Raw genomic sequence first — 21,959 nt, 5'->3', positions numbered from 1 at the left:
TGTCCGTGTGTTGGCCCTGTCCCGGGTGTATGCTTTTGTCCTGTCTGTGTGTTCGCCGGGTCTGGTGTGTTGTCTGTCTGTGTGTTGTTTGTGCCTGTCTGTGTTTTTGCGTCCCTGTGTGTTGCCTGTTCGTGTGTTTGCCTGTCCGTGTGTTGCTCGGTCTGTGGTGTTTGCCTGGTCCGTGTTGTGCCTGTCTGTGTGTTGCCTGTTTGGCCGTGTGTGTGCCTGTCTGTGTGTTGCCGTTTGCTGTGTGTTGTTGCCTGTCCTGTGTGTTGCCTGTCTGTGTGTTTGCCTGTCTGTGTGTTGTCTGTCTGTGCTTGTTGTTGCTGTCTGTGTGTTGCCTGTGTCTGTCTGTCTGTGTGTTGCTTTGTTGTCTGTCCCTGTGTGTTGTGCCTGTCTGTGTGTGTTGTCTGTCTGTGTGTTGTCTGTGTGTGTCCTGTCTTGTGTTTTCCTGTTTTGTGTTGCCTGTAGTTGTTGCTGTTGTGTTTGCTTTTTGTCTGTCTGTGTGTTTGCTGTCTGTGTGTTGCTCTGTGTTGTCTGTCTGTGTGTTGCCTGTCTGTGTGTTGCCTGTCGTGTGTTGCCTGTCTGTGTTGTTGCCTGTCTGTGTGTTGTCGTGTCTGTGTGTTGTTTTTGTCCTGTCTGTGTGGTGCCTGTTCTTGTGTTGCCTGTCTGTGTGTTGCCTGTTGTCTGTCTGTGTTTGTCTGTGTGTGCCGTGTCTGTTCTGTGTGTTGCCTGTCTGTGTGTTGTCTGTGTCTGTGTGTTGCCGTTCTGTGTGTTGCCGGTCTGTGTGTTTGCCTGTCTGTGTGTGTGTCTGCCTGTGTGTTTGTCTGTGCTGTTGTTGCTTGTTGTTCTGTCTGTGTGTTGTCTGTCTGTGTGTTGCCTGTCTGTGTGTTGTCTGTGTTGTTGCTTGTTTGTCTGTCTGTGTGTTTGCTGTGTTGTCTGTCTGTGTGTTTGTTGCCTGTCATGTGTGTGCCGGTCTGTGTGTTGTCTGTCTGTGTGTTGTCGGTCTGTGTGTTGCTTGTGTGTTCTGTCTGGGTGTTGTGCTGTCTGTGTGTTGTCTGTCTGTGTGTTGGTCCTGTCTGTGTGTTTCTTGTTGTCGTCTGGTGTTGTTGTCTGTCTGTGTGGTTGCTTGTTGTCTGTCTGTGTGTTGTCTGTTCGTGTTTGTCCGTTGTGTGTTGCCTTGTTGCTGTCTGTTGTTGCCTTTCTGTGTGTTGTTGCCTGTCTGTGTGTTGCCTGTCTGGTATTGTGCTGTTGTCTGTCTGTGTGTTGTCTGTCTGTGTGTTGTCTGTCTCTGTGTGTTGCCTGTCTGTGTGTTGCCTGTCTGTGTGTTGCCTGTCTGTGTGTTGCTTGTGTGTCTGTCCTGTGTGTTGTCCTGTCTGTGTGTTGGTGTTGCCTGTCTGTGTGTTGTCTGTCTGTGTGTTGCTTGTGTGTCTGTCTGTTTGTGCCTGTCTGTGTGTTGCTGTGTGTGTGTCTGTCTGTGTGTTGCTGTCTGGTGTGTTGTCTTGTTGTCTGTCTGTGTGTTGTCTGTCTGTGTGTTGTCTGTCTGTGTGTCTCTCTGTGTTGTCCTGTCTGTGTTTGCCTGTTCTGTGTGTTGCTGTCTTTGTGTTGCCTGTCTGTGGTTGCCTGTCTGTGTTTTGTCTGTGTGTTGTTCCGTCTGTGTGTTGCCTTCTGTGTGTTGCCTGTCTGTGTGTTGCCTGTCCTGTGTGTTGGCCTGTCTGTGTGTTTTGTCGGTCGTGGTGTTGCTTGTTGCCTTTTCCCTGTGTGTTGCCTGTCTGTGGTGTTTGTCTGTCGTGTGTTGCCTGTCTGTGTGGTTGTCCTGTCTGTGTGTTGTCCGGTCTGTGTGTTTGCCTGTTGTGTGTTGCCTGTCTGTGTGTTGCCTGTCTGTGTGTTTGCTGTCTCTTGTGTTTGTCTGTCTGTGTGTTGTCTGTCTGTGTGTTGTCTGTCTGTGTGTTTGTTCTGTCCCTGTGTGTTGTCGGTCTGTGTGTTGCTGTGTTGTCCTGTCTTGTGTTTGTCTGTCTGTGTGTTTGTCTGTCTGTGTGTTGCTTGTTGTTCTGTCTGTGTGTTGTTTGTCTGTGTGTTTGCTCTGTCTGTGTGTTGCTGCTGTGTGTTGCCTGTCTGTGTGTTGTGCTTGTTGTCTGTCTGTGTTTGTCTGTCTGTGTGTTGTCTGTCTGTTGGTTGCCTGTCTGTGTTTGTTGCCTGTCTGTGTGTTGTCTGTCTGTGTGTTGCTTGGTTGCCTGTCGTGTGTGCCTGTCCTGTCGTGTTTCTGCCTGTGTTGTTGTTGCCTGTGGTGTGTTGTCCTGTGTGTTGCTTGTCTGGTGTGTTTCTGTCTGTTGTGTTTGTGTCGGTCTGTGTGTGTTGCTGTGTGTGTCTGTCGGGGGGTGTGTGTGGGTGTTTGTCTGTCTGTGTGTTGTCCTGTCTGTGTGTTGCTGTTGTGTGTCTTTGTGCTGTGTGTTGTTTGTCTGTGGTTTTTGCCTGTCTGTGTGGGTGCCTGTCTGTGGTGTTGTCTTGCTGTGTGTTGCTTGTTTGTCTGTCTGTGTGTTGTCTGTCTGTGTGTTGCTGTGTTGTCTGTCTGTGTTGCTGTTCTGTGTGTTGCCTTTCTGTTGTTGTCTGTCTGTGTGTTGCCTTTCTGTGTGTTGCCTGTCTGTGTGTTGTCTGTCTTTGTGGTTTGCTGTCTGTGTGTTTCTGTCTGTTGTTGTCTGTCTGTGGTTTTCTTGTTGCCTGTCTTGTGTTGCCTGTCTGTGTGTGTGTTGTCTGTCTGTGTGTTGCTGCTGTGTGTTGCCTGTCTTTGTTGCTTTTGTTGTTGTCGGTGCTGTGTGTTTTGCTTGTTGCCTGTCTGTGTGTTGCTGTCTGTGTGTTGCTGTCGTGTGTTGCCTGTCTGTGTGTTGCCTGTCCTGTGTGTTGCCTGTCTGTGTGGTTGCTTGTTGCCTGTCTGTGTGTTGCCTGTCTGTGTGTTGTCTGTCTGTTTGTTGCTTGTTGTCTGTCTGTGTGTTGTTTGTCTGTGTTTGCCTGTCTGTGTGTTGTCTGTCTGTGTGTTGCTTGTTGCCGTGTCTTGGTGTGTCTGTCTGGGTTTGCCTGTCTGTGTGTTGCCTGCTTGTGTTGCCTGTCTTTGTTGCCTGTCTTGTGTTGTGTGGCCTGTCTGTCCTGTGTGTGCTTGTTGTCTGTCTGTGTGTTGCCTGTCTGTGTGTTGCCTGTCTGTGTGTTGCTGTGTCTGTGTGTGTTGCTTGTTGCCTGTCTTGTGTGTGTCTGTCTGTGTTGTTTCTGTCTGTGTGTTGCCTGTCTGTTGTGTTGCCTGTCTGTTTTGTTTGTCCTGTTCTGTGTGTTTGTCTGTCTGTGTGTTGCTTGTGTGTCTGTCTGTGTGTTGCCTGTCTGTGTGTTGCTGTGTTGTCTGTCTGTGTGTTGTGTGTCTGTGTGTTGCTTGTTGTCTGTCTGTGTGTTGTCTGTCTGTGTGGTTGTCGTCTGTGTTTTGGCTTTGTGTTGCCTGTCTGTGTGTTGTTGTTGTCTTTGTGTGTTGCTTGTTGTCTGTCTGTGTGTTGCCTGTCTGTGTGTTGTGCCTTTCTGTGTGTTTGTCTGTCTGTGTGTTGCTTGTTGTCTGTCTTGTGTTTCCTGTCTGTGTGTTGCTGTGTTTTCTGTCTGTGTGTTGTCGCTCTGTGTGTTTGCTTGTTTGTCTTCTGTTGTTGTCTCTGTTGTGTTGCGGTTGTTGTGTTGCTCGGTCTGTGTGTTGCTTCTGTGTGTTCTGTCTGTGTGTCCTGTGTTGTGTCTGTGTTGTCTGTCTGTGTGTTGCCTGTCCTGTGTGTTGTGCCTGTCTGTGTGTTTGCCTGTCTGTGTGTTGCCTTCGTCTGTGTGTTTGCCGGTCTGTGTGTTGTCTGTCTCGTTGTGTTGCGGTCTGGTGTGTCCTGTCGTGTGTTTGCCTGTCTATGTGTGTTGCCTGTCCTGTGTGTTTTGTCTGTCTGTGTGTTGCCTGTCTGTGTGTTGCTTGTTTGTCTGTCTGTGTGTTGTCGTCTGTGTTGTGCTTGTTGTCTGTCTGTTGTTGTCTGTCGTTGTGGTTGTTCTGTCTGTGTGTTGCTGTTGTCTGTCTTTGTGTTGCCTGTCTGTGTGTTGCCTGTCTGTGTGTTGCTGTCCTGTGTGTTGTCTTGTTGTTGTCTGTCTGTGTGTTGCTGTCTGTGTGTTGTCTGTCTGTGTGGTTTGCCTGTCTGTGTGTTGTCTGTCTGTGTGTGTTGCTTGTTGTCTGTTCTGTGTTGTCTGTTGTTGTCTGTGTGTTGCCTGTCTGTGGTGTTGTCCTGTCTGTGTGTTGCCTGTCTGTGTGTTGCTTGTGCCTTCTGTGTGTTGTGCTGTTCTGTGTGTTGCTGTCGTTTTGTTGCCTGTCTGTTTGTTGCCTGTCTGTGTGTTGTCTGTCTTGTTGTTGCTTGTTGCACTGTCTGTGTTTGCCTGTCTGTGTGTTTGTCTGCCTGTGGTGTTTGTCTGCTGTGTGTTGTCTGTCTGTGTGTTGTCTGTCTTGTGTTGCTTGTCTGTGTGTGTCTGTCTGTGTGTTGTCTGTCTGTGTGTTGTCGGTGCTGTGTGTTGCTTGTTGTCTGTCTTGTGTTGTCTGTCTGGGTGTTGTCCTGTCTGTGTGTTGCTTTTTGTCTGTCTGTGTGTTGTGTTTGTCTGTGTGTGTTGCCTGTCTGTGTGTTGCCTGTCTGTGTGTTGCTGTCTGTGTGGTTTGCTTGTTGTCTGTCTGTGTGTTTGTCGTTGTCTGTGTGTTGCGTGTTGTCCTGTCTTGTTGCCTGTCTGTGTGGTTGCGCTGTCCTGTGTGTTGTCTGTCTGTGTGTTGCCTGTCTGTGTGTTGCTGTCTGTTGTGTTGTCTGTCTGTGGTTGCTGTCTTCGTGTGTGTTGTCTGTCTTTGTTTTGTCTGTCTGTGTTTTGCTTGTTGCCTGTCTGTGGTGTTGTTTCCTGTCTGTGTGTTTGCTTGTTGTCTGTCTGTGTGTGTTGTTGTCCTGTTGTGTGTTGTCTGCCCTGTTTTGTTTGCCGGTCTGTGTGTTGTTGCGGTCTGTGTGTGCCGGTCTGTGTGTTGCCTGTTTGTGTGTTGCCTGTCTGGTGTGGTGTCCTGTCTGTGTTGTCTGTCTGTGTGTTTGCCTGTCTGTGTGTTGTCTGTCCTGTGTGTTGTCGGTCTGTGTGTTGCTTGTTGTCTGTCTGTGTGTGTCTGTGTCCTGTGTGTTGTCCTGTCTGTGTGTTGCTTGTTGTCTGTCTGTGTTGTCTGTGTTTGTGTCTGTGTGTTGCCTGTCTGTGTGTTGCCTGTCTGTGTGTTGCCGGATGTCTTGTGTTGCTTGTTGCTGTCTGTGTGTTGTCTGTCCTGTGTGTTGCCTGTCGTTTGTTGCCTGTCTGGTTGTGTGTGTTGTCTGTCTGTGTGTTGTCTGTCTGTGTGTGCTGTGTGTGCCTGTTTGCTGTGTGTTGCCTGTCTGTGTTTGTCTGCTGTGTGTTGTCCTGCCGTGTGTTTCGTCTGCCTGTTGTTGTCTGTCTGTGTGTTGCTTGTCTGTGTGTTGTCCTGTTCTGTGTGTTTGTCGGTCTGTGTGTTGCTGTGTGTGTGTGTCTGTCTGTGTGTTGTCCTGTCTGTGTGTTGTGGTCTGTCTGTGTGTGTGCTGTGTGTTGTCTGTCTGTGTGTTTGTGTTGTCGTCTGTGTGTTGGCTGTCTTGTGTTGCCTGTCTGGTGTGTTGTGCTGTCGTGTTGTTGCTTGTTGTCTGTCTGTGTGTTGTCCTGTCCTGTGTGTGTTGTCGTCTGTGTGTGTCTGCGCTGTGTGTGTCTGTCTGTGTTGCCTGTCTGTGTGTTGCCTGTCTGTGTGTTGTCTGTCTGGTGTGTTGCCTGTACTGTGTGTTGCCTGTCTGTGTGTTGTTGGTCTGTTCTGTGTGTTCCTGTTCTGTGTGTTGTCTGTTCTGTGTTTGTCTGTCTGTGTGTTGCTGTGTTGTGCCTGTCTGTGTGTGCCTGTCTGTGTGTTGCGGCTTGTTGTCTGTCTGTGTGTTGCCTGTCGTGTGGTTGCCTGTCTGTGTTGTTTGTCCTGGCTGTGTTTGTTGTCGGTCTGTGTGTTGCTTGTTGTCCTGTCTGGTGTGTTGCCTGTCTGTGTGTTGCCTGTCGTGTGTTGCCTGTCTGTTGTGTTGCTCGGCTGTCTGTGTGTTGCCTGTCTGTGTGTTGCTGTTGCTGTCTGTGTGTTTGTCGGTCTGTGTGTTGTCCGTGTGTGGTTGCTTTGTTGTCTGTTGTGTGTTGTTGTCTGTGTGTTGCCTGTCTTGTGTTGCTGTCTGTGTGTTGCTTGTGTGTCTGTCTGTGTGTTGTCTGTCTGTGTGTTCTGTCTGGTGTTGCCTGTCTGTGTGTTGCCTGTCTGTTTGTTTGCCCTGTCCGTGTGTTGGCCTTTGTTGCCTGTGTGTGTTGCCTTGTTGTCTGTCTGTTGCCTGTCTGTGTGTTGCCTGTCTGTGGGTTGTCTGTCGTGTGTTGTTGTTGCTGTATGTGTGTTGTCTGTCTGTGTGTTGTCTGTGTGTGTTGCCTGTCTGTTGTTGAATGTCTGTTTGTTGTCTGTCTGTGTGTGTCTGTCTGTGTGTTGCTTGTGTGTCTGTGTGTGTTGTCTGTGTGTTGCTTGTTGTCTGTCTGTGTGTTGTCGGTCTGTGTGTTGCTTGTTGTCTGTCTGTGTGTGTCTGTCTGTGTGTTGTCGGTCTGTGTGTTGCTTGTTGTCTGTGGTGTTGCTTGTTGTCTTGTCTGGTGTGTTGCAATGTCTGTGTGTTGCTTGTTGTCTGTCCTGTGTGTTGCTTGTTGTCTGTCTGTGTGTTGCCTGTCTGTGTGTTGCCTGTCTGTGTGTTGTCTGTCTGTGTGTTGCTTGTTGTCTGTCTGTGTGTTGCCTGTCTGTGTGTTGCTTGTTGTCTGTCTGTGTGTTGTCGCTCTGTGTGTTGCTTGTTGTCTGTCTGTGTGTTGTCTGTCTGTGTGTTGTCGGTCTGTGTGTTGTCGGTCTGTGTGTTGCTTGTTGTCTGTCTGTGTGTTGCCCTGTCTGTGTGTTGCTTGTTGTCTGTCTGTGTGTTGCCTGTCTATGTGTTGCCTGTCTGTGTGTGCTGTCTGTGTGTTGCCGGTCTGTGTGTTGCCGGTCTGTGTGTTGGTCTGTCTGTGTGTTGCCGGTCTGTGTGTTGCCTGTCTGTGTGTTGCCTGTCTGTGTGTTGTCTGTCTGTGTGTTGCCTGTCTGTGTGTTGTCTGTCTGTGTGTTGTCTGTCTGTGTGTTGCTTGTTGTCTGTCTGTGTGTTGTCTGTCTGTGTGTTGCTTGTTGTCTGTCTGTGTGTTGTCTGTCTGTGTGTTTGCTCGTTGCATGTCTGTGTGTACCTGCTGTGTGTTGCCTGTCTGTGTGTTGCTTGTTGTTTGTATGTGTGTTGCTGTCGTGTGTTGCCTGTCTGTGTGTTGCCCTGTCTGTGTGTTGCCTGTCTCTGTGTGTTGTCGGTCTGTGTGTTGCTTGTGGCATGTCTGTGTGTTGCCTGTCTGTGTGTTGCCTGTCTGTGAGTTGCCTGTCGTGTGTTGTCTGTCTGTGTGTTGTCTGTCTGTGTGTTGCCTGTCTGTGTGTTGCCTGTATGGTGTTGCCTGTCTGTGTATTGTCTGCCTGTGTGGTTGTCTGTCTGTTTGTGTTGCCTTGTGTCTGTCTGTGTGTTGTCTGTCTGTGTGTTGTCTGTCTGTGTGTTGCTTGTTGTTCTGTCTGTGTGTGTCTGTCTGTGTGTTGTGTCTGTGTGTTTGCTTGTTGTCTGGTGTTGCCTGTATGTGTGTTGCCGGTCTGTGTGTTGTCTGTCTGTGTGTTGCGTGTTGTCTGTCTGTGTGTTGCCGGTCTGTGTGTTGCCTGTCTGTGTGTTGCCTGTCTGTGTGTTGTCGTCTGTGTGTTGTCTGTCTGTGTGTTGTCTGTCTGTGTGTTGTCTGTCGTGTGTGTTGCCTTGTCTGTGTTTTGCCTGTATGTGTGTTGCCTGTCTGGTGTTGCCTGTATGTGTGTTGCCTGTCTGTGTCCGCCTGTCTGTGTATGTCTGCCTGTGTGTTGTCTGTCTGTGTGTTGCTTGTTGTCTGTCTGTGTGTTGTCTGTCTGTGTGTTGTCTGTATGTGTGTTGCTTGTTGTCTGTCTGTGTGTTGTCTGTCTGTGTGTTGCTTGTTGTCTGTGTGTTGCCTGTATGGTGTTGACGGTCTGTGGTTTGTTGTCTGTCTGTGTGTTGCGTTGTTTGTCTTGTCTGTGTGTTGACGGGTCTGTGTGTTGCCTGTATGTGTGTTGTCTGTAAGTGTGTTGTCTGTATGTGTTGTCTGTCTGTGTGTTGTCTGTCCGTGTGTTGCTTGTTGTCTGTCTGTGTGTTGTCTGTCTGTGTGTTGTCTGTCTGTGTGTTGTCGGTCTGTGTGTTGTCGGTCTGTGTGTTGTCGGTCTGTGTGTTGTCGGTCTGTGTGTTGCTTGTTGTCTGTCTGTGTGTTGCCTGTCTGTGTGTTGCTTGTTGTCTGTCTGTGTGTTGTCTGTCTGTGTGTTGTCTGTCTGTGTGTTGCTTGTTGTCTGTGTGTTGCCTGTATGTGTGTTGCCGGTCTGTGTGTTGTCTGTCTGTGTGTTGCTCGTTGCCTGTCTGTGTGTTACCTGTCTGTGTGTTGCCTGTCTGTGTGTTGCTTGTTGTTTGTCTGTGTGTTGCCTGTCTGTGTGTTGCCTGTCTGTGTGTTGCCTGTCTGTGTGTTGCCTGTCTGTGTGTTGTCGGTCTGTGTGTTGCTTGTGGCCTGTCTGTGTGTTGCCTGTCTGTGTGTTGCCTGTCTGTGAGTTGCCTGTCTGTGTGTTGTCTGTCTGTGTGTTGTCTGTCTGTGTGTTGCCTGTCTGTGTGTTGCCTGTATGTGTGTTGCCTGCCTGTGTGTTGTCTGCCTGTGTGTTGTCTGTCTGTGTGTTGCTTGTTGTCTGTCTGTGTGTTGTCTGTCTGTGTGTTGTCTGTCTGTGTGTTGCTTGTTGTCTGTCTGTGTGTTGTCTGTCTGTGTGTTGTCTGTCTGTGTGTTGCTTGTTGTCTGTGTGTTGCCTGTATGTGTGTTGCCGGTCTGTGTGTTGTCTGTCTGTGTGTTGCGTGTTGTCTGTCTGTGTGTTGCCGGTCTGTGTGTTGCCTGTCTGTGTGTTGCCTGTCTGTGTGTTGTCTGTCTGTGTGTTGTCTGTCTGTGTGTTGTCTGTCTGTGTGTTGTCTGTCTGTGTGTTGCCTGTCTGTGTTTTGCCTGTATGTGTGTTGCCTGTATGTGTGTTGCCTGTATGTGTGTTGCCTGTCTGTGTGTTGCCTGTATGTGTGTTGCCTGTCTGTGTCCTGCCTGTCTGTGTATTGTCTGCCTGTGTGTTGTCTGTCTGTGTGTTGTCTGTCTGTGTGTTGTCTGTATGTGTGTTGCTTGTTGTCTGTCTGTGTGTTGTCTGTCTGTGTGTTGCTTGTTGTCTGTGTGTTGCCTGTATGTGTGTTGCCGGTCTGTGTGTTGTCTGTCTGTGTGTTGCGTGTTGTCTGTCTGTGTGTTGCCGGTCTGTGTGTTGCCTGTATGTGTGTTGTCTGTAAGTGTGTTGTCTGTATGTGTGTTGTCTGTCTGTGTGTTGTCTGTCCGTGTGTTGCTTGTTGTCTGTCTGTGTGTTGTCTGTCTGTGTGTTGTCGGTCTGTGTGTTGTCGGTCTGTGTGTTGTCGGTCTGTGTGTTGCTTGTTGTCTGTCTGTGTGTTGCCTGTCTGTGTGTTGCTTGTTGTCTGTCTGTGTGTTGCCTGTCTGTGTGTTGCCTGTCTGTGTGTTGTCTGTCTGTGTGTTGCTTGTTGTCTGTCTGTGTGTTGCCTGTCTGTGTGTTGCTTGTTGTCTGTCTGTGTGTTATCGCTCTGTGTGTTGCTTGTTGTCTGTCTGTGTGTTGTCTGTCTGTGTGTTGTCGGTCTGTGTGTTGTCGGTCTGTGTGTTGCTTGTTGTCTGTCTGTGTGTTGCTTGTTGTCTGTCTGTGTGTTGCCTGTCTATGTGTTGCCTGTCTGTGTGTTGCCTGTCTGTGTGTTGCCGGTCTGTGTGTTGCCGGTCTGTGTGTTGTCTGTCTGTGTGTTGCCGGTCTGTGTGTTGCCTGTCCGTGTGTTGCCTGTCTGTGTGTTGCCTGTCTGTGTGTTGCCTGTCTGTGTGTTGTCTGTCTGTGTGTTGTCTGTCTGTGTGTTGCTTGTTGTCTGTCTGTGTGTTGTCTGTCTGTGTGTTGTCTGTATGTGTGTTGCTTGTTGTCTGTCTGTGTGTTGTCTGTCTGTGTGTTGTCTGTCTGTGTGTTGCTTGTTGTCTGTGTGTTGCCTGTATGTGTGTTGCCGGTCTGTGTGTTGTCTGTCTGTGTGTTGCGTGTTGTCTGTCTGTGTGTTGCCGGTCTGTGTGTTGCCTGTCTGTGTGTTGTCTGTCTGTGTGTTGTCTGTCTGTGTGTTGTCTGTCTGTGTGTTGCCTGTCTGTGTGTTGCCTGTCTGTGTGTTGCCTGTCTGTGTCTTGCCTGTCTGTGTCTTGCCTGTCTGTGTCTTGCCTGTCTGTGTATTGTCTGCCTGTGTGTTGTCTGTCTGTGTGTTGCTTGTTGTCTGTCTGTGTGTTGTCTGTCTGTGTGTTGTCTGTATGTGTGTTGCTTGTTGTCTGTCTGTGTGTTGTCTGTCTGTGTGTTGCTTGTTGTCTGTGTGTTGCCTGTATGTGTGTTGCCGGTCTGTGTGTTGTCTGTCTGTGTGTTGCGTGTTGTCTGTCTGTGTGTTGCCGGTCTGTGTGTTGCCTGTATGTGTGTTGCCTGTCTGTGTGTTGCTTGTTGTCTGTCTGTGTGTTGCCTGTCTGTGTGTTGCTTGTTGTCTGTCTGTGTGTTGCCTGTCTGTGTGTTGCCTGTATGTGTGTTGCCGGTCTGTGTGTTGTCTGTCTGTGTGTTGTCGGTCTGTGTGTTGCTTGTTGTCTGTCTGTGTGTTGTCTGTCTGTGTGTTGTCGGTCTGTGTGTTGCTTTTTGTCTGTCTGTGTGTTGTCTGTCTGTGTGTTGCCTGTCTGTGTGTTGCCTGTCTGTGTGTTGCTTGTTGCCTGTCTGTGTGTTGCCTGTCTGTGTGTTGCCTGTCTGTGTGTTGTCGGTCTGTGTGTTGCTTGTTGCCTGTCTGTGTGTTGCCTGTCTGTGTGTTGTCTGTCTGTGTGTTGTCTGTCTGTGTGTTGCCTGTCTGTGTGTTGCCGGTCTGTGTGTTTGCCGGTCTGTGTGTTGCCGGTCTGTGTGTTGCCGGTCTGTGTGTTGCCTGTATGTGTGTTGCCTGTCTGTGTGTTGCCTGTCCGTGTGTTGTCTGTCTGTGTGTTGTCTGTCTGTGTGTTGTCTGTCTGTGTGTTGTCGGTCTGTGTGTTGCTTGTTGTCTGTCTGTGTTGTCTGTCTGTGTGTTGTCTGTCTGTGTGTTGCTTGTTGTCTGTCTGTGTGTTGTTTGTCTGTGTGTTGCCTGTCTGTGTGTTGCCTGTCTGTGTGTTGCCTGTCTGTGTGTTGCTTGTTGCCTGTCTGTGTGTTGTCTGTCTGTGTGTTGCCTGTCTGTTTGTTGCCTGTCTGTTTGTTGCCTGTCTGTGTGTTGTCTGTCTGTGTGTTGCTTGTTGCCTGTCTGTGTGTTGCCTGTCTGTGTGTTGCCTGTCTGTGTGTTGCCTGTCTGTGTGTTGCCTGTCTGTGTGTTGCCTGTTTGGGTGTTGCCTGTCTGTGTGTTGCTTGTTGCCTGTCTGTGTGTTGCCTGTCTGTTTGTTGCCTGTCTGTGTGTTGTCTGTCTGTGTGTTGCTTGTTGCCTGTCTGTGTGTTGCCTGTCTGTGTGTTGCCTGTCTGTGTGTTGTCTGCCTGTGTGTTGTCTGCCTGTGTGTTGTCTGTCTGTGTGTTGCTTGTCTGTGTGTTGTCTGTCTGTGTGTTGTCGGTCTGTGTGTTGCTTGTTGTCTGTCTGTGTGTTGTCTGTCTGTGTGTTGTCTGTCTGTGTGTTGCTTTTTGTCTGTCTGTGTGTTGTTTGTCTGTGTGTTGCCTGTCTGTGTGTTGCCTGTCTGTGTGTTGTCTGTCTGTGTGTTGCTTGTTGTCTGTCTGTGTGTTGTCTGTCTGTGTGTTGCTTGTTGTCTGTCTGTGTTGCCTGTCTGTGTGTTGCCTGTCTGTGTGTTGTCTGTCTGTGTGTTGCCTGTCTGTGTGTTGCCTGTCTGTGTGTTGTCTGTCTGTGTGTTGCCTGTCTGTGTGTTGTCTGTCTGTATGTTGTCTGTCTGTGTGTTGCTTGTTGCCTGTCTGTGTGTTGCCTGTCTGTGTGTTGCTTGTTGTCTGTCTGTGTGTTGCCTGTCTGTGTGTTGCCTGTCTGTTTGTTGCCTGTCTGTGTGTTGTCGGTCTGTGTGTTGCTTGTTGCCTGTCTGTGTGTTGCCTGTCTGTGTGTTGCCTGTCCGTGTGTTGCCTGTCTGTGTGTTGCCTGTCTGTGTGTTGCTTGTTGCCTGTCTGTGTGTTGTCTGTCTGTGTGTTGTCTGTCTGTGTGTTGCTTGTTGTCTGTCTGTGTGTTGTTTGTCTGTGTGTTGCCTGTCTGTGTGTTGTCTGTCTGTGTGTTGCTTGTTGCCTGTCTGTGTGTTGTCTGTCTGTGTGTTGCCTGTCTGTGTGTTGCCTGTCTGTGTGTTGCCTGTCTGTTTGTTGCCTGTCTGTGTGTTGCCTGTCTGTGTGTTGCTTGTTGTCTGTCTGTGTGTTGCCTGTCTGTGTGTTGCCTGTCTGTGTGTTGCCTGTCTGTGTGTTGTCTGTCTGTGTGTTGCTTGTTGCCTGTCTGTGTGTTGTCTGTCTGTGTGTTGCCTGTCTGTGTGTTGCCTGTCTGTTGGTTGCCTGTCTGTTTGTTGCCTGTCTGTGTTGTCTGTCTGTGTGTTGCTTGTTGTCTGTCTGTGTGTTGCCTGTCTGTGTGTTGCTTGTTGTCTGTCTGTGTGTTGTCGGTCTGTGTGTTGCTTGTTGTCTGTCTGTGTGTTGTCTGTCTGTGTGTTGTCGGTCTGTGTGTTGCTTGTTGTCTGTCTGTGTGTTGCTTGTTGTCTGTCTGTGTGTTGCCTGTCTGTGTGTTGCTTGTTGTCTGTCTGTGTGTTGCTTGTTGTCTGTCTGTGTGTTGCCTGTCTGTGTGTTGCCTGTCTGTGTGTTGTCTGTCTGTGTGTTGCTTGTTGTCTGTCTGTGTGTTGCCTGTCTGTGTGTTGCTTGTTGTCTGTCTGTGTGTTGTCGCTCTGTGTGTTGCTTGTTGTCTGTCTGTGTGTTGTCTGTCTGTGTGTTGTCGGTCTGTGTGTTGTCGGTCTGTGTGTTGCTTGTTGTCTGTCTGTGTGTTGCCTGTCTGTGTGTTGCTTGTTGTCTGTCTGTGTGTTGCCTGTCTATGTGTTGCCTGTCTGTGTGTTGCCTGTCTGTGTGTTGCCGGTCTGTGTGTTGCCGGTCTGTGTGTTGTCTGTCTGTGTGTTGCCGGTCTGTGTGTTGCCTGTCCGTGTGTTGCCTGTCTGTGTGTTGCCTGTCTGTGTGTTGCCTGTCTGTGTGTTGTCTGTCTGTGTGTTATCTGTCTGTGTGTTGCTTGTCGTCTGTCTGTGTGTTGTCTGTCTGTGTGTTGCTTGTTGTCTGTCTGTGTGTTGTCTGTCTGTGTGTTGCTCGTTGCCTGTCTGTGTGTTACCTGTCTGTGTGTTGCCTGTCTGTGTGTTGCTTGTTGTCTGTCTGTGTGTTGCCTGTCTGTGTGTTGCCTGTCTGTGTGTTGCCTGTCTGTGTGTTGCCTGTCTGTGTGTTGTCGGTCTGTGTGTTGCTTGTGGCCTGTCTGTGTGTTGCCTGTCTGTGTGTTGCCTGTCTGTGAGTTGCCTGTCTGTGTGTTGTCTGTCTGTGTGTTGTCTGTCTGTGTGTTGCCTGTCTGTGTGTTGCCTGTATGTGTGTTGCCTGTCTGTGTGTTGTCTGCCTGTGTGTTGTCTGTCTGTGTGTTGCTTGTTGTCTGTCTGTGTGTTGTCTGTCTGTGTGTTGTCTGTCTGTGTGTTGCTTGTTGTCTGTCTGTGTGTTGTCTGTCTGTGTGTTGTCTGTCTGTGTGTTGCTTGTTGTCTGTGTGTTGCCTGTATGTGTGTTGCCGGTCTGTGTGTTGTCTGTCTGTGTGTTGCGTGTTGTCTGTCTGTGTGTTGCCGGTCTGTGTGTTGCCTGTCTGTGTGTTGCCTGTCTGTGTGTTGTCTGTCTGTGTGTTGTCTGTCTGTGTGTTGCCTGTCTGTGTGTTGCCTGTATGTGTGTTGCCTGTCTGTGTGTTGCCTGTATGTGTGTTGCCTGTCTGTGTCCTGCCTGTCTGTGTATTGTCTGCCTGTGTGTTGTCTGTCTGTGTGTTGCTTGTTGTCTGTCTGTGTGTTGTCTGTCTGTGTGTTGTCTGTATGTGTGTTGCTTGTTGTCTGTCTGTGTGTTGTCTGTCTGTGTGTTGCTTGTTGTCTGTGTGTTGCCTGTATGTGTGTTGCCGGTCTGTGTGTTGTCTGTCTGTGTGTTGCGTGTTGTCTGTCTGTGTGTTGCCGGTCTGTGTGTTGCCTGTATGTGTGTTGTCTGTAAGTGTGTTGTCTGTATGTGTGTTGTCTGTCTGTGTGTTGTCTGTCCGTGTGTTGTCTGTCCGTGTGTTGCTTGTTGTCTGTCTGTGTGTTGTCTGTCTGTGTGTTGTCTGTCTGTGTGTTGTCGGTCTGTGTGTTGTCGGTCTGTGTGTTGCTTGTTGTCTGTCTGTGTGTTGCCTGTCTGTGTGTTGCTTGTTGTCTGTCTGTGTGTTGCTTGTTGTCTGTCAGTGTGTTGCCTGTCTGTGTGTTGCCTGTTGTCTGTCTGTGTGTTGTCGCTCTGTGTGTTGCTTGTTGTCTGTCTGTGTGTTGTCTGTCTGTGTGTTGTCGGTCTGTGTGTTGTCGGTCTGTGTGTTGCTTGTTGTCTGTCTGTGTGTTGCCTGTCTGTGTGTTGCTTGTTGTCTGTCTGTGTGTTGCCTGTCTATGTGTTGCCTGTCTGTGTGTTGCCTGTCTGTGTGTTGCCGGTCTGTGTGTTGCCGGTCTGTGTGTTGTCTGTCTGTGTGTTGTCTGTCTGTGTGTTGCCGGTCTGTGTGTTGCCTGTCCGTGTGTTGCCTGTCTGTGTGTTGCCTGTCTGTGTGTTGTCTGTCTGTGTGTTGTCTGTCTGTGTGTTGCTTGTTGTCTGTCTGTGTGTTGTCTGTCTGTGTGTTGCTTGTTGTCTGTCTGTGTGTTGTCTGTCTGTGTGTTGCTCGTTGCCTGTCTGTGTGTTACCTGTCTGTGTGTTGCCTGTCTGTGTGTTGCTTGTTGTCTGTCTGTGTGTTGCCTGTCTGTGTGTTGCCTGTCTGTGTGTTGCCTGTCTGTGTGTTGCCTGTCTGTGTGTTGTCGGTCTGTGTGTTGCTTGTGGCCTGTCTGTGTGTTGCCTGTCTGTGTGTTGCCTGTCTGTGAGTTGCCTGTCTGTGTGTTGTCTGTCTGTGTGTTGTCTGTCTGTGTGTTGCCTGTCTGTGTGTTGCCTGTATGTGTGTTGCCTGTCTGTGTATTGTCTGCCTGTGTGTTGTCTGTCTGTGTGTTGCTTGTTGTCTGTCTGTGTGTTGTCTGTCTGTGTGTTGTCTGTATGTGTGTTGCTTGTTGTCTGTCTGTGTGTTGTCTGTCTGTGTGTTGTCTGTCTGTGTGTTGCTTGTTGTCTGTGTGTTGCCTGTATGTGTGTTGCCGGTCTGTGTGTTGTCTGTCTGTGTGTTGCGTGTTGTCTGTCTGTGTGTTGCCGGTCTGTGTGTTGCCTGTCTGTGTGTTGCCTGTCTGTGTGTTGTCTGTCTGTGTGTTGTCTGTCTGTGTGTTGTCTGTCTGTGTGTTGCCTGTCTGTGTGTTGCCTGTATGTGTGTTGCCTGTCTGTGTCTTGCCTGTCTGTGTCTTGCCTGTCTGTGTCTTGCCTGTCTGTGTATTGTCTGCCTGTGTGTTGTCTGTCTGTGTGTTGCTTGTTGTCTGTCTGTGTGTTGTCTGTCTGTGTGTTGCTTGTTGTCTGTGTGTTGCCTGTATGTGTGTTGCCGGTCTGTGTGTTGTCTGTCTGTGTGTTGCGTGTTGTCTGTCTGTGTGTTGCCGGTCTGTGTGTTGCCTGTATGTGTGTTGTCTGTAAGTGTGTTGTCTGTCTGTGTGTTGTCTGTCCGTGTGTTGCTTGTTGTCTGTCTGTGTGTTGCCCGTCTGTGTGTTGCCCGTCTGTGTGTTGCCCTATGATGGACTGGTGACCTGTCCAGGGTGTATCCTGCCTCTCTACTGTAGATTGCTGAGATAGGCTCCAGCACACATCTACAAGCGGTAGAAGATGGGTGGATGTTACCTCTCCAGGGGTTTGTGTCGGACTAAACTAAAAGCCCCCAGATTTCACTAAACTTCACTGTCTGTCTACAAAGCTTTCATTTTTCATTCAGCAACACATTTTAAAAGCAGCTCATGCAGTAAATGGTCTTACTTTCTGTGACACGCGGCTCCCACCAAAATGAACATAAGCACGGTGAAGGCGAGAAGCGCAGACAGGATGTAGACAGCCACTGGAAGACAAACAGGACACAGTCAGCGTCCATCTGCTGGGACGAGCAGCGCACGGATCCATCAGGACGCATACATCACCTGAGGAGGCCCAGCACAGATCCATTCTGCCGTCGCTGCTCAGACACTGGACGGTGAAACAGTCTGGGAAATGTTGACAAAAACACAAATGACTCAAATAACGTACTCACAGGTAAAGAAGACACTCTGTGTTTGATGAGGAGCAGCTCTAAATGAGATGCTGGTTAACAGAACCTTATTTAGCGTGTCAACCACATCAGGAGCAGAGGAAATGAACAGTGGCAGTGAGTGGTTTGAGCTGCATGACGCACCATCACATGACCAACACACCAAAGCACGAGCAGCGGAAATGCTACAAATTTCACACCTGTTGTTTTCGATGACACAGTAAAGCTTCTTTAGCAATGACCCAAACTTTGTTTTTGATTTAATGGAAATAAAGGCTCAGAATCCAGTTCATTTCATGACCACTCAGATGATTAAAATGCATTCACACAACTTAATAGTCAGATACTGAGAGCAGAAAACCTTCCTGTGAGTGGGACCAAAGTCACACTGGTCGAGTGGCAGCTGAGAGAAAAGCCACAGCGTTGGTTTGATGGAGGGACGAGGCTCCTCTACCACAGGAATGTGGTTGTGTGCACGAATCATGCATTGGACAAGAACATTTTCAAGGAGGATGTGATGCCTTTGGTGTAGAAATGAAGTTTGGTCAGGACTTGACTCTGCGAGGCTCCTGGAGCGTTCTTCAGTAGACAAGGTTCACGTCAGACTCACTGAGCTGCCGTCCTCTTAGAAAAAGCCCCCTCACAGGCTGCGTGGGACACAAAGAACTGTTCCAGTGGTGAAGCAGTGTTTGAATTCGAGGAAGTGAGATACAGAGACCCTGTGTGGTTTCCTTTCTGACACACAGCGAATGCACCAGCGCTGCTGTATGCTGTAGCTTTGTACTCGGACTCAATAAGGTTTCACACTGAAACCAATAAGCAGCTATGAACACATGCCGGATTCTGATGTGACTCCCTGCTGCAAGAACTAAATCATTCCACTAACTGTCAGTCAGCTTGAATGGAGTTGAGCCCATCGACCCGTTTCCCTGGTCACGGTCTGATAAGGCATTTATTTCAGCTTAATGTGACTCATGTGGATGATCGGAACCCTGTTTGGACTTAGGAACCTGCTGTTGCTTTTCAAACCCGAAAGGAATGAACTGAACACCTGGCCTCAGTGATGGTTCTATACCTGAAACTGAGGCCAAGTGTTCTAACCGCTATCAGCCGTTAGCATGTCCATCACATCACAAAGCTCTAACGGCAGCTTCCCATCAGCTCTGACAACCAGGTCCAAATGAAGACAGGCCTCAAGGAGCTCTAGTCACGTCCCCTGCTGGATTTATTCAATTACTGATCGATGCTTCACTTCATATACAGCTACAAGTACAGGATTTTGTACAGTTCATATTCAAATACATAGTTTCAATTGGCTTATTTACAAACACAATTTATGTACATGTACATGGTTTCATGTCAGTGCAATGTCACGTTCTTTCAGCTAACACTTTACAAAAAAAACATCTTTAAATTAATGTTGATTAAAAAAAAAAAAAAATAGGCTACAGTCACTGACAGACAGCTCAGTAGTCGATTGCACTGAACTCTTCCTCTGGGGGGGTTGGGTGCGTGTTTGGGGGGGTTATTAGCCCTCTGTCTTTTTTTTTGAATGAGTTTCAGCATCAGAGCTCAGGTCCGTGGGCAGGAAACCTCTGATTCTTTTTGCTAATACAGTAAAGCTACAGGTGTGGTGAGCTCTGCAGCAGCATCACACGCGTCCGAGGGCACATTCACAGCCACAAGTCCACAGTTATTGCACCTTTACATGAAGCAAACATCAAACTGGACACTCAACAAATTAAAATTCCCTTTGAGCCGTACAGTAACGAACACAGACATAAACTACAGCTCTGTGCCAACGTGGGGGAGGAACCATCTACTGACACGCATCCGTTTCCACACACAGCTTCATCCTGAACAAACCCAGAACCACAGTGATCTCCCTGTATCACAGCAGCTAAAACACTGGTCGACCTGCCACCTGAAAACCAACGCAGTGACCATCAGGGCCCGCCGTCCGCTCAGTGTTCGGACTGAGATCAGCTGTTGGGCTCTACACAACCAAATAGAGCAGAACCAATATTCAGACCTAGCACAACAGAAAACAAGCCTGTTTAAACACTGGCTTCAGTCAGGCAGAGAAACAGTCATGCTATATTATAGCAATAGGACTTTTTTTCCAATGGAAGAATCAAGGAATCACATGGAAAACAAATTGTTCTGAGGCAGTTATTACAACTGTGCTGTGAATTTAGCAGGGAATCAATGAACCGAACACGTCTGTATTCTGAGCCAGGTGTTGGTGACCAACACTGAAGTGAAGCTTCACAGAGCAGCACAAACATGGTGGGTCACATGTTACTGCTGTTTTCTGGAGCTTAAATAGAGAAGCAACAATTCTGAAATCCAGCCAAAGTCTACCAGCAGGAAACATCTCTGCTCATTCCTGCTTCTGATCCGTTTCCTGCCGCCACCTGGACTGGACTGTGCTACATTTTGCATTTTTGCTTTGGGCTTTAACTTCACCGTTCAGACCCTTCCCCCACCTACTTGTTGTCAGACACAACCAGGCTCTAATCATCTAAGGTGACTACACTGGTCTGCAGGTCACTGAACGAGCATCAAGGAATAGGCTCAGTTTCCAAAAAGATGACAAGTGGCGTCTTCAAAATGAGCTTTCAGTAAAAAAAAAACATGACTTCTGGCAATGATCATCCTTTAGTTCATGTCACATACATGCACTGCTCACAGTGAACAAAGATTAAAAAGTGTAATCTGACTGAAATGTTGGCAAATAAAGGGCATGGGGGCAAAGTGGACAATCTGTTTGAGCGGTATGTGTCCTGGTGTCCAGGACTCCAGTAGTGTTAAAGCAGTAGATGTGGCTGCGGGGACCGCGGGCCCACGGCAGCTGGGTTCCTCCTGTAGAGGCCATACATGCAGCAGGTCAACGCTGTGGCAGCGCTGTGAACGTCACATGTACCTGTGAGGTATCTGACCTGAAGTGGCTCACAGCTTAAAAAACAAACCAACAATAAAATATTCTTAGAATAAAAGCCCACCCTGCTGCGTTTACCTGACATGGCACTGTCCTACAGATTATACTCAAGATGAGTTTACAGGAAGTCAACATTGCACGAACACCACAGATATTTGGCTGCTGCAGGAGGAAACAGAGTTTTGGCAAACACCTACTTTTATGGACATCATTTTTGGGCAAGTACCTTGTCTCCAACACATAAGTGAAGCATTGAAATCTTCTTAATACTGTCAGACGTTAGGGAGGGGTTAGGCAACAGACTGCAGGGAGCGATGAGGTAGCAATGACGTGTTTCCTTAATGACACTAATAAAAGCCTTGAAGCTTGGTTAAAAGCTCACCACAGTGTCCGCTGCTGCAGATACTGTCCAGCTCAACGTGGCAGCAACCTGCGGCATTCAACATAAAACCTAACTCGCTTTTCCACCAGAAAAATAAAACTCAGTCAGCTTCCATGTTTTGCATTTGCACCTGGATTACGCCCTCAGATTCAGACAACGCCTTCACTCCAGGTGTAAATGGGCTTTCCCATCGAGACATCACAGGTGATGAATGCACAACAACAGAACAGCATCAATTCATCACTTGGCCTTCACCACATACATTCTGAGATGCGCCACTGTGCCGATATATGTTACATGTGTGATGGCGGGGGTTGTTGGGGGAGGGGCTTGTTTTTCTAGGCTCATCAAAGTGCACCAGTTTAGTGCTTTGACCAGGGCAAAAGTTTTGCCTCGAGTCCAAGTAGAGAAGTGCTGCAATGCAGGCAGTCTGACTCCATGTCCGCCGCATCCTCACAGCAGCAGAAAGAGCCAAGAGCAGGTGTAGTGCTGGCTGAACGGAAGACGAGGGGCCATCACTGCAGGACACAGTATTTCTTGTAGTCGGACTCAAAGTCTTCATCCATACTGCTGGTGTCCGCCATCTTCTTGCCATCAATCTTTGGCAGGAACTGGGAGTACTCGACCCCCTTCTGCTCATAGAACAAGATGTAGGCAGAGTCTGTGTCGATCTCCTCAGACTGTACTTCCTGGAAGGTCAAACATGTTACAAGCTTACAGTGAGTAGAGCAGATCACATGTAGAGTCTAATTTGATCTAATTATAAGGTGTAAGGTTTTAAACCTTAGAAACTAAAATGAGCTGACTTTTGTGACGTGGTGCTGTATATAAACTAATCTCTACGATCACTGAGGTAATACAGCAAAGTAGACAAAGACTCACAAAATGCACAGTCAAACTATATATTTGTAATAAAGTTGGAGAAATGTGTAAATGTATGATTTCATTATACAGTATTTAAATTTTCCCAACAGGGTAATAACTGAAGGAAACATAAGCGTGTACTGTAGCAGTAAGATTTGTTTGAAATGGTGCACAGTGCTGCCTTGTGAGCGCTCCAACTCACCTTACAGCTGCTGTCATTATAGCAGTACCATTTTTTGTTGGGGTTTTCGGCGTATGTTACATAGTGGCCTCCTCCCATGATTCCTGAATGGCACTGAGGACAGAAACCAGACAAGCATTAAAAATTTGTGCCTGTGGACACTGGGAAAGTACGACGCTGTATGACAGCAGCTCACTGATATTGCATAGAGGTTGTAGATGGCATCTAGACAGACGTCTCTGTGCTGCATCGTTGAAATGTCAGGGTCCATGGTGCTCTCAGTGCTACAGTCTGAGCTCAGGCCGTTGGTGTCGCCGTTCAGCAGCACCACATCACAGTGGCTGCTGGATGCCTCCGTGGCACCGGACGACTCCGATGCGATGCCCTCTCCCGACTTCAACAGGCCTGCTGCACTGCCTTCATGGTCAGCCTGTGGGGTCGTGTCCCGGGCATCAGCCTCAGGAGTAGCAGCTGTCTCCAGGTTCTCCTTGCTGTTGGAGAGGCGGTGTCTGCTGCCTAGCTGAGGAAGGCGTAGCCGACCTGCTCTGCGGCCTCCGCTGGCAGTCTTGGGGCTGCTGGACGGACTGCTGGCTCGGCTGAGGGAAGGTGCAGACTTCCTGCTAGAGGCAGGGGAAGCTACTGAAAGACCAGAGTTAAAGGCTTATGTCAGGCTTTGAAGGCCTCAGACATACAGTACGGTACCACGAAGACAGGAATCATCAGACGTACCTTTGGGGAGGTTGCAGAAGCCAGCGGGGGCAGAGATGGAGGACAGGTTGTCTTCACCCACCCTCAGGAGGTCCTCGCTTTCACTGCGGGAGTGGAGGCAATGTTGCTCCAGGTCCCGTGGAGCCAGGAAGGCGCTGGGGTCAAAACTCTCTCGTGGAAACTTGACAATCTTCTGGGATTTGATCCAGCGACCATTAACAAACTGAAAGCGCTTGAGGTGGACAATCTGGAGAGATCATA

At 48.8% G+C, this 21,959-nt stretch overlaps 2 protein-coding genes across 10 annotated transcripts in view; both read right to left on the bottom strand.

The window, feature by feature from the left end:
• Nucleotides 1–16,742, bottom strand: part of si:ch211-167j9.5 (tyrosine kinase receptor Cad96Ca) — a 26,345-nt gene extending 9,603 nt beyond the window's left edge. Inside the window, exons 1-3 of one of the 3 annotated variants that reach the window (XM_055514268.1) lie at nucleotides 16,690–16,742; nucleotides 16,516–16,578; nucleotides 16,358–16,436 (exon numbers count right to left, since the gene is read on the bottom strand). In XM_055514268.1, the coding sequence (XP_055370243.1) occupies nucleotides 16,358–16,436; nucleotides 16,516–16,540 (104 nt within the window). In that variant the 5' untranslated portion in view covers nucleotides 16,541–16,578; nucleotides 16,690–16,742. The other 2 variants (XM_029170904.3, XM_029170902.3) reach the window with 2 other exon arrangements.
• Nucleotides 16,743–17,824: 1,082 nt separating this feature from the next.
• usp32 (ubiquitin specific peptidase 32) overlaps nucleotides 17,825–21,959 on the bottom strand; it is a 33,881-nt gene continuing 29,746 nt past the window's right edge. For 5 of the 7 annotated variants that reach the window (XM_029170901.3, XM_029170895.3, XM_029170900.3 and 2 more), the window contains 4 exons: nucleotides 21,720–21,945; nucleotides 21,187–21,629; nucleotides 21,012–21,104; nucleotides 17,825–20,634 (listed from right to left, as the gene is read on the bottom strand). In XM_029170901.3, coding sequence (XP_029026734.1) covers nucleotides 20,461–20,634; nucleotides 21,012–21,104; nucleotides 21,187–21,629; nucleotides 21,720–21,945 — 936 coding nt within the window. In that variant the 3' untranslated portion in view covers nucleotides 17,825–20,460. The remainder of the gene's footprint in view (nucleotides 20,635–21,011; nucleotides 21,105–21,186; nucleotides 21,630–21,719; nucleotides 21,946–21,959) is intronic. The other 2 variants (XM_029170896.3, XM_029170899.3) reach the window with 1 other exon arrangement.

The sequence above is a fragment of the Betta splendens genome, chromosome 13 (assembly GCF_900634795.4).
Source record: "Betta splendens chromosome 13, fBetSpl5.4, whole genome shotgun sequence".
NCBI classification, from domain to species: domain Eukaryota; kingdom Metazoa; phylum Chordata; class Actinopteri; order Anabantiformes; family Osphronemidae; genus Betta; species Betta splendens.
The sequence above is the reverse complement of the archived record's forward strand: the minus strand, read 5'-3'. Positions and strand labels throughout refer to the sequence as shown.